This window comes from Canis aureus, chromosome 16 (genome assembly GCF_053574225.1).
Source record: "Canis aureus isolate CA01 chromosome 16, VMU_Caureus_v.1.0, whole genome shotgun sequence".
NCBI classification, from domain to species: Eukaryota; Metazoa; Chordata; class Mammalia; order Carnivora; family Canidae; genus Canis; species Canis aureus.
Genome location: NC_135626.1, coordinates 26,462,853 through 26,479,060, shown reverse-complemented (window position 1 = coordinate 26,479,060; position 16,208 = coordinate 26,462,853). Strand labels below are relative to the sequence as shown.

Here is a 16,208-nt window from a genome sequence, read left to right as displayed (position 1 = left end):
ATCACACAGCCAAGCCTAACAATGGAGTGAATACATATACTCTATGTTAGATGAGGGAAGTATGGAGAATGTATAATTGAGCAGATAATTAGGATTAGAATCTACAACAGTATTTAATGGAATCATATGGCAACGTTTTATATATATATATACATATATATATATATATGAAAATAGCCTTATTCAGGTATTTTTTTTAATAAAAAAATACCAGTATTGAATTTCAGTAAATGCATTACTACTAGGATAGCTATGACAAGACCAGAAACAAAACACAAACATATATTAGGCTTTCATAAAAAGAGACCTATAAAGAAGAAGCAGAAAATGGTCTGTAATTCTAGTGCCCAGCTTACCTTTGTTATACTTAAAAATTTTTTAAAAGCAATACACACTATAGTTTGTCAAATTTACAAATAAAGATTTAAAAGTAATACACACTCTTGGTTAGAAAATCCAAAAATGAAAGGAGAAAGCCGCTTACTTCTAAGTCTCTTACTGAAGGCAACCACTAAAGGTATTAACAGCTTCTCGTGGTTTCTTCCAGAAAAATCTATGCCAAAAGGAGCATATATTTCTAAAAACTCATTAAATATATTTTCATTTTCTTTAAATAAATATAATCATATGCACTTTTCCATTACAGTACTTTTGAGTGAAACTAAACCCACTATAATCACAATGGTAATTTATTTTCTTGTCCATTATTTTTTCCTTTCAGCTGGTGTCCGAATGATCTACCCAGCATGCTTTGTTCTAGTCCCTCAGTCAGACATTCCTACTCCTAGCTCTGTAGGATCCTCTCACTGTTCAGCTTCTTGCTTGGGTGTCCACCAAGTGCCTGCTTCCACAAGAGATCCTGCTATGTCTTCGGTTACCCTTACACCACCTACGTCTCCTGAGGAAGTCCAAACAGGTATATTAATATTTTTTCTAGCACTAGTTGTAAGTCTGTTATTTTGAATATATCAGCACTTTAAAAAGAACTATTTTGAAGTAATTTCAGTTTCCATATACAATACAAAGAACTCCCTCATCCAGATTTCCAACTGTTGGAACCATTTGTTCCATCACCCTCTTTCGATGTATACATTCATTATCACTGGTCTTTTTCTGAACCATTTTGAGAACATGCTGCAGACATAATGCCCCATTACACCCAAGTACTCAGTGTATTTCCCAAACTTGAGAACACTCTCCTATATAACTATATTTTAATCCTCCAGATCAAGAAGTCAGCATTACTATAACACTATGATCAAGTTTACATCATCTGTTTGGATTTTTTGCTTTCTGTATTTTAAATATAGTAACATGCCTTTTACCTCAAAATGTATGGATGGATACCAGATAGCTGTGGAGTATATTGTGTAATTAACAAGCAAAAGACATAAAAACATATCCCATGCCCAAATAATGTTACTTTAAATGTACTTTTATTCTCCTATAGCCTATTCTTTTTTGTTTGTTTTCAGTTGATCCTCAGTCTGCCCAGAAGTGGGTCAAATTTTCTTCAGTATCTGATGGCTTCAGCTCTGATAGTACTAGCCACCATGGTGGGAAAATACCCAGAAAATTAGCAAATCATGTGGTGGATAGAGTTTGGCAAGAATGCAATATGAACAGGGCACAGAACAAGTACGTGTTTTCGTTTTCAGGTTTAAAATATTGCATGTTGGTAGTTACTTGTACATAGGAGATAAAGTATAAAGAGTCATTTGTATGACTTTTAAAAACTGATTTTTTTAAACTTCAGTTTTAATGATTAATTCATAGTTGTAGAACACCTTATAAATTCTAAAGAATTTTATGATTTCAAATCTTAGGAGGAAATATTCAGCATCATCAGGTGGTCTATCTGAAGAAGAGATACCTGATAAAGTAGCATCCTGGGATTTTGTTGAAGCCACACAAAGAACAAATTGCAGCTGTTTGAGGTAGTTTTGTTTGTTTGTTTGTTTGTTTGTTTTTTCCCAGTTGATTGATGTCTATGTGTGTGTGGTAGCTTCTTATGCTGTTGAATACTTAATGGCTCACTTTGAGCTAGCTTACCTAAATACAGTGTGTGAGGGTTTTTTTCAAAAGAAAATTTGAGGGAAAAAAATTAAGTGACTTGGAGCTGATAATAGAAATACATACAAATATATGCCATAGTCCTTACACAGTTATCAGCTGAACTGTGAAGGCTTGGTTTTACAGTTAAATAAAATGAATCTTATACTGGATTATAGTATATAGTATCTATAAGGTAAAAGCACACAAGTCTCTTGAGAAAAGAGTTTATAGATGGGACTGTGCCTGAGAAATTTCTCCTAGAAAAGGTGATATATGTAATATGCTAGATGAAAATTTCTACAGTCTTTTTTTTTTTTAGGATTTTATTTATTTACTCATGAGAGACACAGAGAAAGGGGCAGAGGCATAGGCAGAGGGAGAAGCAGGCTCCCTGTGCGGAGCCTGATGGGGGACTCAATCCCAGGACCCCGGGATCACAACCTGAGCCAAAGGCAGATGCTCAACCACTGAGCCACCCAGGTGCCCCTCTGCAGTCCTTTTTAGAGTAAATATGGTATTAGGTTTTGTGCAGCAATTTATTATTATAACATCCTTCTGGGAAAACTGTATGTAAAATACTGAAATAAGATTCAGAAAGTATGATCCTACAATAGATTGAAACTGCACTGTAAAAATACAAGCTTTCTAACAGACTGAATTACTTAAAAGATTGGTATAATGGATGAACTTGGAATTCTTTCAGCAGTTGTATTTCTATATTGGAGACTTGGTTATCAGAGATTGGTTATTAGAGGCATTCAGATTATATTGCCTAGAGGTTATTAAATCATACACTTTTGCAATCTTGTAAACAAGTAATGGCACTGACATCCCATAAGAGAAGTTATGAGCTAATAGTTGGCTACTCTTTTGTTACAGATGTGAGTGAAAGTGTGTTAGAGTGCAAGAATGGAGTGCTTGTGTGTTAGGGCCAGGTTTTGTTTTTTTTTGTTTTTTTTTACATTGGCTTAGTTTGATTGAATTCAGTGACAGACTCTCAAGTGTTCGGTTTGTTTTTCCATAGGTTAAGTGTACTTACATAGATTCTTTGGATTAGAGACTGTATAATTTTTTTAAAGTCTAACAACTGTGTTAAAAACTTGTCTCTGTTGCTGACAGATTGGAATAAAAATTTGGATAGATTAGCTCTTGTTTAATAGTTGAGAATAGTTAAACATCATAGCTACTCGGGCTGGGGTTGGTGGGGGAGGGACCCAAACCTTATTTTGAAATGTAGAACTCCATGACATTATTTGTCTGAGACCAGAGATCAGTAGCTATGATATTGGCCAAATTTGGCTCGCTGCCTGTTTTCATATGGCCTGTGAGATGAAAATTACTTAAATTTTTAATTAGAAAAAATTGAAGAAGAGTATTCTGTGACATGTGAAACTTACATAAAATTCAAATTTTAATGTCCATAAAGATTTATTGGAACAGAGCCACATCTGTTTATTTACATGTCAACTATGGCTGCTTTCACAGAGTTGAGTAGTTGGGACACAGACTATATGGCCTCCAGAGCCTAAAGTATTTACCATCTGGTCCTTTACAGAAATTTTCCAGTTCCTAGTCTAAGACCAGTAGAATGCTTAAATGAAATTAGGCTTTTCTTTCCATATATTGGCATTTTTATCAAGCAGCTCTTTTTTAGTTCCTAACCTAGAATCTTGCTTTATTCTTTTAGCAGTTTTGAGTATATTTGTTTAAAATGGTTTTAGAGGGGATGCCTCGGTGGCTTAGATGGTCAAGTGTCTGCCTTTGGCTCAGGTCATGATCCCAGGGTTCTGGGATTGAGTCCCACATCTGGCTCCCTGCTTAGTGGGGAGCCTGCTTTTCCCTTTACCTGCCACTCATCCTGCTTGTGCTTGCTTTCTATCTCTCTCTCTCTGATAGATTAATTAATTAATTAATTAATTAATAAAAACTTTAAAAAATGGTTCAGAGGAAGACACTCAAAATGCATATGGATTGGTAAACAAATTTAAGTTTAAATTCTTGGTTCTAAGCTGAACTTTTATTTTTCAAAATTTACTGTATCTCATATTTCCAGAAATTCCTCCCAGATATAGAGAAATTTGATATAATGAAATTTTGTATAATCTCTATGTGTGACTTATTTTGGTAGATTTGCTCCTCTAGGAAATATGTTTATAATCATTTACGTTTTCTGCCCCACTATTGCATTTTGTACTTCTAATTCCTCTTCCACTTCCCTCAAATTAGGTTCTCTTATTTAATTCTTACATGAGGCTTAAAATAGATGTTAAGCCATCATGTGTGAGTATTATCTTGCTGCCATAGAAGATAGGAAGTAGAGCATATATTGATAACTTGACTGTGCTAGTCAGCCAATTTGCTATCATATCTATCCCTGCTTTTTCCCTATTCTGTTCTGTATTGCAGAGGACTACATTTCCTAGGTTCTTTTGCTTTCCTTTCTACATGTGTTTGTTGTGTTTTTCCTCCTCCAGCTTTATTGAGATATAACTAATAAATAGCATTATGTAAGTTTAAAGTATACAACATGGTGATCTGTCTAGTCCTATTTGCTTTCTGGTTTGGCTATGGGAGGCAATAATAGAAGATTGGTTAATGAGATGAGGAAAGAAGCCAGGGCATTTCCCCACCCCTTTTTTGAGCTAATTCCATCAGCAGTTCTGCGTCTCATTTGTGGCCCCTTCTTCTGTGGTCCCACTATGATTCTAACTAAACACTTCTCAGGATGGTTCTAACACCATCCCAAGCTTCATTGATGATGATACTATTTTATCTTAACAGTCCTTATAGTTCTAGAAGTCATTATTAGTAGTCTGTAAGTTGCCTCACTTTCCTGTGTTTGTTTGTTTGTGTTTTTTTTGTAGTGGATTCTCTATGGTAGATTTCCTCTGTGTGAGACAGGGCTGGACCCTGACTATTGTGTGTTAATTTCTTGTAGAAATCGATTTGAAAAATATTACATAAACAATTATATAAACAATCTGCATGAATATATAATGTATGATTTGAAGAAATTTAGATTATACAAATAGAGCTGAAGTTACCCTTGACCACTGTCAGTCTCTTTTCAAATGCTACTACCTTTCCCTAGAATTGACTACTTATCAATTATTATCTTTCCACAGTTTTTCTATGATATTATTTTTAAAAACTTCTTGTTATTCTACTAAATGGAAGTACCATAGTATATTTAATCATTCTGGGTTTGATGGACAAATAGGTTGTTTCCAGAAGTTTTTTGTTTGTGTTTACTTTTAAAAAAAATAACACGTTTATGACTATCAATTATTTATTAGATTTTTTTGAACACTTATTCTATGATAGATGTCCTAGGCTCCAATACACTAGTGAATAAGGCTCCTGCTGTTATGAACCCTGTACACTAATGGGGTAGGTAATTATTTTAAAGAATTTTTAATCTTTTAAATTAATTTATTTTTAATCTTTTTAGATATTGAGAGTGATGAGTGCTAGGAAAGAAAATAATTAGGTGGGTGATGTGGTACAGAATTGTGGGAGAGGGGGCTGTTTAAATACTTCTGAATTCAAAAAGATCCTATTTTACTCCCATTTTCTAAATATGGGAGTGCTGGGTGTTTTGGTGCTTTCACTGATCTGAGAACAGTCCTCAAAATTATCTTTTTGCTTTTAGAGTAAGTGAAAAGACTAAAATTGTTTTAATTGGCATTTTTTAGTTATTAACGAGATTAATATTGCATTTGCATGTATTGAAATTAAGCTTTAGTCTGATAGAGTGTTCTTAAGAAAATTAGCACTTAGCAAGCTAAACAGAAAGTGATACAATAAATATCAAATGTTAACACTAAAATATTAGGAACTTTAATCAGTAGGAAAAAAAAATCTAAGGGGATCATTCTGTTGGATTTTACTTTAAGAACACAACTTCTTTTTTAGGACAATACTCCAAATTGGTTGAGTTCTATTATGAAATTCAGTTGCTTTATCTTAAAGAAGACTAGCTTTTTATTTTTTTAAGATGTAGTTATTTTTAGAGAGCGAGGTATGGGGTCAGGGAGAAGAGGGAAAGAGAGAGAGAATCTTGAGCAGACTCCCTCGTTGAATGGGAAGCCCGACGCGGCTTGATCTCACAACCTCAAGATCATGACCTGAGCTAAAACCAAAAGTTGGATGCTCAACCGACTGAGCCACCCAGGGCACCCCTAAAGTAGACTAGCTTTAAGGAAAGTGTCCACATAGACAAAAAGGGCTTTGTTTTAATGTTAATGAAATTTTAGAGAGCCACTGCTATTAGTATATGTCCTAAATTAATAGTTTCTTACCCTTATTAAAGGGTAAATGGATCTATGGCTGTGTACTTTTCATATCCCTTATATACTTGGAATATAACCTAATAGTTTCCCTTAGATCATTGGAGATATTATCTCTCCTTAGTGTCTTGCATAACTTAAGTCTTAACTTTTGGTCTCATCACTCATTTACACTCTTAAACTCTTAAAAATTATTGAGTACCCCAAGGTGCTTTTATTTGTGTGGGTTAGTTACATCTATTTATGTCTATTTTAGTGGAATTTGAAAGTTCTGTTTAATTTATTAAAAAATACCAATAAACTCAGTACATACCAACATGAATAAAATACTTTAATAGAAATCACCTATATTTTCCAAAGTAAATAAAAATTAGAAGGATGGCATTGTTGTAGAGTTTTGCAACTCTCTTCAGTGGTTGAGCTTAATAGCAGATATCTGGATCCTCATCTGTTTCTGCAACCAATCTTGTGTATATTGTCTTAGTTGAAGTATGTAAAGAAAATCCAGCCTCACATAGCTATAGCTATGCAGTTGGGAAAGGGGCAGAGTATTTTAAATACCTTTTTCAGGTAATTGTGAATATACTTTGATACTACACCAAAATTTGACAAATGGTAGTGTCTTAAAGTGTAATCTAAAGTCTTAATGGGGGACACCGGGGTGGTGCCTCTTCAGCTCAGGGCATGATCCAGGATCGAGTCCCACATTGGGGCGTTGCAGAGAGCCTGCTTCTCCCTCTGCCTGTGTCTCTGCCTCTCTCTCTGTGTGTCTCTCATGAATAAATAAATAAAATCTTAAAAAAGTCTTAATGTGTGATCTGAAACCATGTTAATCAAATTCTTGTACTTCATAATAACTGAATGGATCTTTTACTTATGCATGATTTTATAACATCATTCATCATTTGGAAAATACAAAGTCACTGCATTATGTGGATCCTTTGAATGTTGACACATTTTGTTATGTGGTATAAAAAATGCATTCATTAATATCACTGATGATCTCATCAGAAAAATCTTTTTAATATTGGGAAGTTGTGAACCTTATTGTTGCAGATAGTTTCCAAATTTTAGTTCTTGCTTAAAAGCTTATATTTAATTATTTGTTCTTCCTTAAAGTGACAAATTAATTTTTTAAATGAAGATAGTGTTCCATAAAAATATGGCTAGATTAGCTTGCAGCTCAATAAGGACTTTCCTTTAAATCAGCCATTGTTTGTATTATGTGGCAGAAATGCTTTATGTGTATTTCCTGTTTCTTTTTTTTAAAGGATGTTTTTGTTTTTTAAATAAACTCTACACACAAAGTGAGGCTTGAACTCATGGCCCCAAGATCAAGTCGCATGCTCTACCAGCTGAGTCAGCTAGATGCTTTTCCTAAATCTTTATATAGAATATATATGCAAAGACTGAAATTAAATAAAAATTACTCACTTTTAGTGTCTTTTGAAGGATATTCTCGAGTGAATCTGGCTTTAAAGAAAAATTGAGTGTGTAGTGATAACATAGTATACTACTAATAGTACCACTGCCTTAATTCATGTTTTGTTACCAGCAATTTTACTATCCTTTGCTTTTATAACATCATTATAAATACCAACATAATGAAAAGGACAAATAATGTCTTGATGCTATTATGATAATGGTTTGAGCCCTATACAACCCCTGAAAGAGTCTATGGGCCATACTTTGAGGACTTCTTTAGTAGATGCTAAAATGTTTGAATTAAATGAATAAAAACTGTCATAATATCTAATTATTCCTACTTTTTGTTTTTCCCTGTTTTTTTCTTTGCTTTCCTTCCCCTTGCCTGTTGTTATTGTTGACTATTGTCCTTTTTTACTTCTTCAGCTAGCCTAGAAGTTACATACTCTTGATTCTTTTGTAAATTGAATCAAACATTGATGCATTTGTTTTCTGTAAAGTCTAAAGGTAATCTTTATGTCTTTGTTTTCTTTATGGAATAGACAAGGGCCTTTGGACACTTTAATTTTGCTCCAGTTATTTTCTGTGTTACTATTTTTTTATGTTTCAGTTCTACCTTGTTTTGTTGTGAAAAATTTCAGACATACAGAAAAGAAAGTTGGATAGTGCATTCTTAGATAGCAGCCATCTATATTACATTTGCTTCATCTAGACTTCCTCTCTTACTGAATATTTGTAAAAATTTGAATGTTTTATTGACTTTGATTCATCTAAAATTATTATTTTGACCTATCAGTATAAAGTATTAATGAGATGCGTGGGGCCCTTTGTTTCATGTCTTCAAAATCTGGTGTACGTTTTATACTTGTAGCACATCTCAATTTGGACTAAACATATTTTGAGTTTTCAGTAGCCACATACGACTCTGGATACCATTGTTGGACAGCACAACTTTCTTTCTTTCTTTCTTTCTTTCTTTCTTTCTTTCTTTCTTTCTTTCTTTCTTTCTTTCTTTCTTTCTTTCTTTCTTTCTTTCTTTTTCTTTCACAGCACAACTTTAGAAATAGAACTACGACTAATGACTGGAAGATACAGAAAAGGGAAGTTTCTCTTCAACATAAATTATTATTATTTTTTAAAGATTGTATTTATTTATTCATGAGAGACACACAGAGGAGAGGCAGAGACATAGGCAGAGGGAGAAGCAGACTCCATGCAGGAAGCCCGATGTGGGACTCGATCCTGGGACTTGGATCATGACCTGAGCCAAAGGCAGACGCTCAACTGTTGAGCCACCCAGGTGTCCCAATATAAATTATTTTTTAACAGGGTGCATGGTTGGCTGAGTTTGAGGAGTGTGGGACTCTTGATATCAGGGTTGTTAGTTTGAGCATATTGGGGATAGATTATTTAAAATTAAAAAAATTTAAAATTTATTTTTTAACAACTAGGGCTATTTAACAGTGAGTATTATAAGGTAATGTGAGCCTTGTCATTGAAAATATTCAAAGACAGGATGATCAGAGAAGAGATTATTCCTACATTGGAATATACTACTTGTTTTTTAATGATCAATTTTTTTATTAAAAGTTTTTGAATGCTATTTGAATAATTCAAATAATGCACATGAAATAAAATTAAAAACTGAATTCCCTAATATATGTATTTAGATCTGCCTGCTTTCTTTCATACAAATGGAATCATGTTATGTATACTGTTCTGCAACTTGCTTATTTTGATAAACAGTAATCATGAGTATTTTTTTATGTAGTGTGTATAGATCCCATTCTATTTTTAAGTTTATACTACTACATAATACTATGAAGATTTAACATTTTATGAGGGTGTTGCCTATGCTGCACTCTTCCTGAAGATTTTTATTTTATTTTAAAATTTTATTTATTTATTCATGAGAGAGAGAGAGACATAGGCAGAGGGAGGGAGTAGGCTTCATGAAGGAAGCCTAATGTGGGACTCGATCCCAGGACCCCAGGATTAGGCCCCGAGCCAAAGGCAGATGCTCAACCACTAAGCTACCCAGGCATCCCATTGCTGAAGATTTTTAAAGCAAGTCTTTTTTTTTTTTTTTTTTTTTTTTGAAGATTTTATTTATTTATTCACGGGAGACACAAAGACATAGGCAGAGGGAGAAGCAGGTTCCATGCAGGGACTCCAGGATCATGTCCTGAGCCGAAGGCAGATGCTCAACCACTCAGCCACCCAGGTGTCCCTAAAGCAAGTCTTAATATCGTTTCAGTCCTTCAGTATGCAACTTGAATATTTTAATTTTGTTAATTATTAATATTTTATTATTTTCTTACATAACTATGATTCCATTATCACACCTAAGAAGAAGAAGAATATTTTCTTAGTGTCATCTCCTCCCCTCTACAGATTTGTCTCATAAAGGCCTTTTTTTTTTTTTTTTTTTTTTTTTTTTCATAAATGTCTTTTTGTAGTTGGTTGGCTTGACAAGGATCTGGACAAGGCCTATACATATGATTATTAAGTCTTCTCTCTCTTGTAATTGCCTACTCCATTTTTATGACATTGCCTCTGTTGGAGAAACTGCGTCAGTTGTCCTGTGGAATGTTCCACATTCTGGGTTTCTCAATTTGTCATATATTATAACTTGTTCTTTTAGTGTCATTTAATTTCTTCCTTTATCCTTTGCGTTTCTGTAAAAGTTAGTTCTAGAGCTGTGCTGTCCAGTTCCAGCTATGTTAATCACCAGTGGCTAAAGTATTTGGATTTATTTATTATTATTTTTTAAAGTTTTTATTTACTTATTCATGAGAGACGCACAGAGAGAGAGAGAGAGAGAGAGAGGCACAGACACAGGCAGAGGGAGACTCAGGCTCCATGCAGGGAGCCTGACATGGGACTCCATCCCAGGTCTCCATGATCAGGCCCTGGGCTGAAAGCAGCACTAAACCACTGAGCCACCCGAGCTGCCCAAGTATTTGGATTTAAATACACTTAAAAATTCAGTTTCTCAATTGAACTAGCCACATATCAGGTCTTCAGTAGCCACTTACAGAACATTTCTGTCATTACAGAAAATTTTGTTGGACAGTACTATCTAGAGGCTTAATGCATTCACGTTCAATTTTTACAATTTTATTTTTGTCATTTTTGAGAGAGAGCACACACATGTGTGAGCTGTAGGTGGGAGCAGAGGGAGAGAGAATCTTAAGCTGGCTCCACACCCAACATGCAGAGCCAGACACTAGGCTTGATCTCAGGACCCTGAGATCATTACCTGAGCTGAAATCGAGAGTCGGACGTTTAACCATCTGAACCACTGACGTGCCCCTCAGGTTCAATTTTTTTGATGAGACTACTTCATGAGTGGGCTGTGTTGCTTTGTATTATGTTACATCAGAAAGCACAGGTCAGGGATCCCTGGGTGGCGCAGCGGTTTGGCGCCTGCCTTTGGCCCAGCGCGCGATCCTGGAGACCCGGGATCGAATCCCACGTCGGGCTCCCGGTGCATGGAGCCTGCTTCTCCCTCTGCCTGTGTCTCTGCCTCTCTCTCTCTCTGTGTGTGTGACTATCATAAATAAATAAAAATTAAAAAAATATATTAAAAAAAAAAGAAAGCACAGGTCAGATTGTTCCACTTTTAATAATTGGTTAGATTGTTCCACTTTTAATAATTGGTTGAGATTGAGGTGATGAGCCTGACCCCTCATTTAAAATTTACAATGATTAAAGACAGTTTTTTGGGCAGCCCTGGTGGCGCAGCGGTTTAGTGCTGCCTGCAACCCACGGTGTGATCCTGGAGACCCGGGATTGAGTCCCGCGTCAGGCTCCCTGCATGGAGCCTGCTTCTTCCTCTGCCTGTGTCTCTGCCTCTCTCTCTCTATGAATAAATAAATAAATCTTAAAAAAAAACAATTTTTCTTATTTCTTTGAAACCTCTGATCTCTTTTTCTTATTACATTGGCTAAAACTTTGAATAAAGAGATGCTTGGGTGGCTTAGTTAAACATCCAACTCTTTGTTTCAGCTCCTCAGGTGGTGATCTCGAGGTCATGGGATTAAGTCTTGTATTGGGCTCTGTGCACGGTGTGGGCTCTACTTCAGATTCTCTCTCCTCCTCCCTCCTACTCCCACTCCCACTGCTACTCATTCTCTCTCAAGTAAATTAAAAAAAAACTTTCAAAAAATTATTGAATATAAATGTTGACTTAATATTTTTGCTTTGTTCCCAGTTTTAGGGATGAATTATTCAGTCTGTTATCATTAAATAGGATATTAGCTGTAGTTTTTCATAGATGTCCTTTATCAGATTAAGTTTTAGTCCTTGCATTTTGAGTCTTTTTTACAATGAATTATCTGTTTAATTTTGCCAGATGTTTTTCTGTACTTAAGGAGATAAATTTTTTTTTTTTTTACTTAAGGAGATAATTATATGGTTTTATTATATTACTGTGGTAAATAATATTGATTTCTATTGGATGTTATGCCGTACATTCCCGGTACAACTCTCATTTAGTCATGATGTATTATCCTTTTATATATTATTGGGTTGCTGATATTTTATATCTGTATTCTTGAGGGATATTGTTCTGTGATTTTCTTTTCTTATAATATCTTTGCTTTTGTTATCAGGTTAATGGTGGATATTTCCTGTGTCTTTTTGAGATAATTCCAGTTTTATTTGATAACTTTCATGCTTTCCCCCCCACCCCGTACATACGTCTGAGACTCTGTACAGAAGGATGTTCAGCATGTTTCCTGAGTAGACAGGGTTCTTCAAAGAAGTACATACAATTGCTTTATCATACTCTTTGTGGTTATCTCTTATATAACAAGACCATTAATAAAGTAAATTTTAAAAGAAAACTTAAAAAATCTAATGAATACTGAATCCTTCAACTTTGTATTTCTCTACATTTTTTTTTGCCTAGTTTCTTAGTTTAAAAAAATGTTATATACATCACTGTCAGTTCAGTTTATTTCAAGGTGCACAGTATTTTTACTACACTTAAAGAAATCTTAAACTCTGAACAAAAATTACTAGGTTTTTAGGTGTATAATTTTAAGTTTTTTGGTTTCAAATTTGCTTCACATTATGAGGAACATGATTCTTTTAAGCATTTTCCTTTGCTTTTCCAGTTAGCTGATTCTTTGTAATGGTAAGCATTAGGAGAAGGAAGGTACTGACTGTGTAGGGCCCATCAGTCAGTTGCAATGCTATCCAGAATGATTTAACTTTTTTTCTGTAGGGTAAGTTTTCTAGCTGGTTGCTATAAAATTGTAGATGTTTATTGAGCTCAGCCAAGGCTTTTATTTATAACAATTATTCTGAAATAGGTATATTCATAAATGAATGAATTTCAGCTCTTTCTCTACTTCTTTATCTTAAAATAGAATTTTATCTCTGTATTTATTCAGATACTAAAATATTTAGGTTACTTAAGGTAAGCCATCTTGGTTATCTGATCACATAGCTACTAAATGAGCAGAAGAGAATTGGCTTTTATGAATCTTTTTGCAATTCTTCATTTTAGGTTACTGAACAAAGTATTTTTTTCCATGTAAATTCAAACTACATAAAAAAAAAACACATGAAATGTCTAAGTGAATTGTGTGCTTTGATATAATAATGATACTGTGAACATTAAACCTTTTCTTTTAATTTTTCAGGCACAAAAGTCTCAAACCAAGAAATCCTGGACAACAAGGACAGGCACCATCTTTAAGTCAGCAACAACAAGTACTTCCTAAGCACAAGACCAATGAAAAACAAGAAAAGAGTGAAAAACCCCAGAAACGCCCCTTGACTCCTTTTCACCATCGTGTATCTGTTAGTGATGATGTTGGCATGGATACAGATTCAGCTAGCCAAAGACTTGTGATCTCCGCCCCAGACAGTCAAGTGAGATTTTCAAACATCCGAACTAATGATGTAGCAAAGACTCCTCAGATGCATGGCACCGAAATGGCAAATTCACCTCAACCACCCCCACTTAGTCCTCACCCATGTGACGTGGTTGATGAAGGAGTGACTAAAACACCTTCAACTCCTCAAAGTCAACATTTTTATCAAATGCCAACACCAGATCCCCTGGTTCCTTCTAAACCAATGGAAGATAGGATAGACAGTTTATCCCAGTCTTTTCCAGCTCAATTCCAGGAAGCTGTAGAACCTACAGTATATGTTGGTACAGCAGTAAACTTGGAAGAAGATGAAGCTAATATAGCCTGGAAGTATTACAAAGTCCCAAAGAAAAAAGATGTAGAGTTTTTACCACCTCAGCTTCCAAGTGATAAATTCAAGGATGATCCAGTTGGACCTTTTGGACAGGAAAGTGTAACTTCAGTTACAGAGTATGTATTTTTTTAATAGTCACTACTTATAATTTAAGAGTAGAAATGATGTAAGTTCTTGATACTAGAACTCCAGAATTAGTTTTGGAGTAGGATTTAGAATAATCCTTTAAATATTAGTTTTTCATAGTTTTTTTACTGTGTTTTTTTTTTTTCCCTCAGGGAACCTATTTATTGTGAAATATTAGTCACAGAAAAAAGTGGAGAAAATAATATCGTTTATCAACCAACTTAAGGATTTTGCATATAATTAGAACTTCTGTGTACTATTTTTCTTCCTCCGTTTTTCTTTCCTCTGTCCTAAATTTGGTATTTATATCCTTTCTATAAATGTTTTTATACACGTACCTCAGTCAATTCATTTTGATTGCTCTATAGTATTTCTTTGTTATGAATATACATAATTTATTTACTTTTGAAAAGATGGACATGTTGGGGTATTTTTCATTTTTTTTCTGGTTACATAGGATATAGCCATGAACTTTTTTGTACACCTTTCCTCGTGTATTTGTGTAAGATTTCCCTAGGTAATAATCTAAAAGTGGAATTGCTGGGCCATTGGTATGTCCATATTCAGTATTAAGGGTTGTTGCCGAGTTGGCTTTCCACCTATACCAGTTTAAACCCTCATCGACCAGCAGTGTATGAGAATAGTTTTTTCTTCAGTGTTTGGTATTACAAGACTTTTAATTTGGCTAATTTTCTGTGTGCTGAAGGGCATCTTACTGTCTTAATTCATGTTTTCGAGATTTGTAGCAAGATCAAGCATCACTTAAAATGTCATTGAACATTTAGATTTCCTCTATATAAATAGATATCCTTTATTCCATTTTTCTTTTCCTTTTTTCCCCCAATTCTTTGCACGTTCTCGCTATTAATCTTATATTAGTTATATGTGCCACAGATATCTTCCCCCTTTTTATGGTTTGCCTTTGTGACATACTTTATGTGGTAAGCTCTTTGGGTCTCTCTTTACTATGTTATTCTGATAACATTTATATTCTGTCCCATAAGCCTTTTGCATTTTTAGCTATAGACTTTTCTAAAAGGTGAAAGTCACCCAACAAAACACCATTATAGTCATTAAAAGTATCTTCGTACCATTTCAAGACCAAGTAGTATGCAAAGACTGTATTTCTTCTGCATTACCCTGTTAGCAAAAGTATTGAGTCTTTTTTTTTTTTTTTTTTTAAGATTTTATTTGTTTATTCATGCGACACAACAGAGAGAGGCACAGGCACAGGCAGAGGGAGATGGAGAAGCAGGCGTGCCATGCAGGGAGCCTGACATGGGACTTAATCCTGGGTCTCTAGGATTGCACCCTGGGCTGAAGGCGGCACTAAACTGCTGAGTCTTTTCTTTAGCTTAGAATTTAAAAATTTACAAGAATATGTGCAGATATAGTAATCTTTTGTTCAGTCCTTATATTGGGCATTTGCGGACAGCTGGCTCAGTTTGAAGTCTTTTTTTTTTTTTTTTTTTTCGGTTTTTTTTTCCCCCCTGTGTCTTGCTGCTGGGAAGTTCTCTTCTTGTATAATATCTGCATTTTTTTTTCCTCATTCACTGTGGAACCTCTGTAATTCACGTGTTGAGCTTCTGTATTTTCTCTCATTTTCCATTTGTTTTTTTCCTTTATATTCTAAGAGGATTTCTCAGATTTCTTCTAGGCCTTTCTTGAAGTCTTAAAATTTATTGCTCATGTTTTATTTCTGACTTTTTTTAAAAAGTTCATCCTCTTCTTGTTTAATGTTCTATATTTCTTTTTTTTTTTAAGATTTTATTTATTTATTCATGCTAGGCAGAGACACAGGCAGAGGGACAAGCAGGCTCCATGCAGGAAGCCCAATATGAGACTCGATCCCAGGACTTGGGGATCAGGCCCTGAGTCAAAGATAAGACACCCAACCGCTGAGCCACCCAGGCGTCCCAACTTTTTTGTCTTTAGAATTACTTTATTTTCATCTTTTTACTATCCTGCCTCTCATCACTTTTTTTTTTTTTTTTTAATGATAGTCACACAGAAAGAGAGAGAGAGAGGCAGAAACATAGGCAGAGGGAGAAGCAGGCCCCATGCACTGGGAGCCCGATGTGGGATTCGATC

The 16,208-nt window shown here is 34.7% G+C and overlaps 1 protein-coding gene across 6 annotated transcripts in view; it reads left to right on the top strand.

Moving 5' to 3' along the window:
* Positions 1-16,208, top strand: part of MED13 (mediator complex subunit 13) — a 102,477-nt gene that overhangs the window by 32,887 nt on the left and 53,382 nt on the right. For all 6 annotated transcript variants that reach the window (XR_013354282.1, XR_013354283.1, XR_013354284.1 and 3 more), the window contains exons 6-9: positions 722-916; positions 1,476-1,638; positions 1,827-1,937; positions 13,424-14,107. Coding sequence is in view for 3 of the 6 variants with exons in the window: in XM_077852389.1 (XP_077708515.1) it covers positions 722-916; positions 1,476-1,638; positions 1,827-1,937; positions 13,424-14,107 (1,153 nt within the window). In the remaining 3 variants the exon portion in view is untranslated. The remainder of the gene's footprint in view (positions 1-721; positions 917-1,475; positions 1,639-1,826; positions 1,938-13,423; positions 14,108-16,208) is intronic.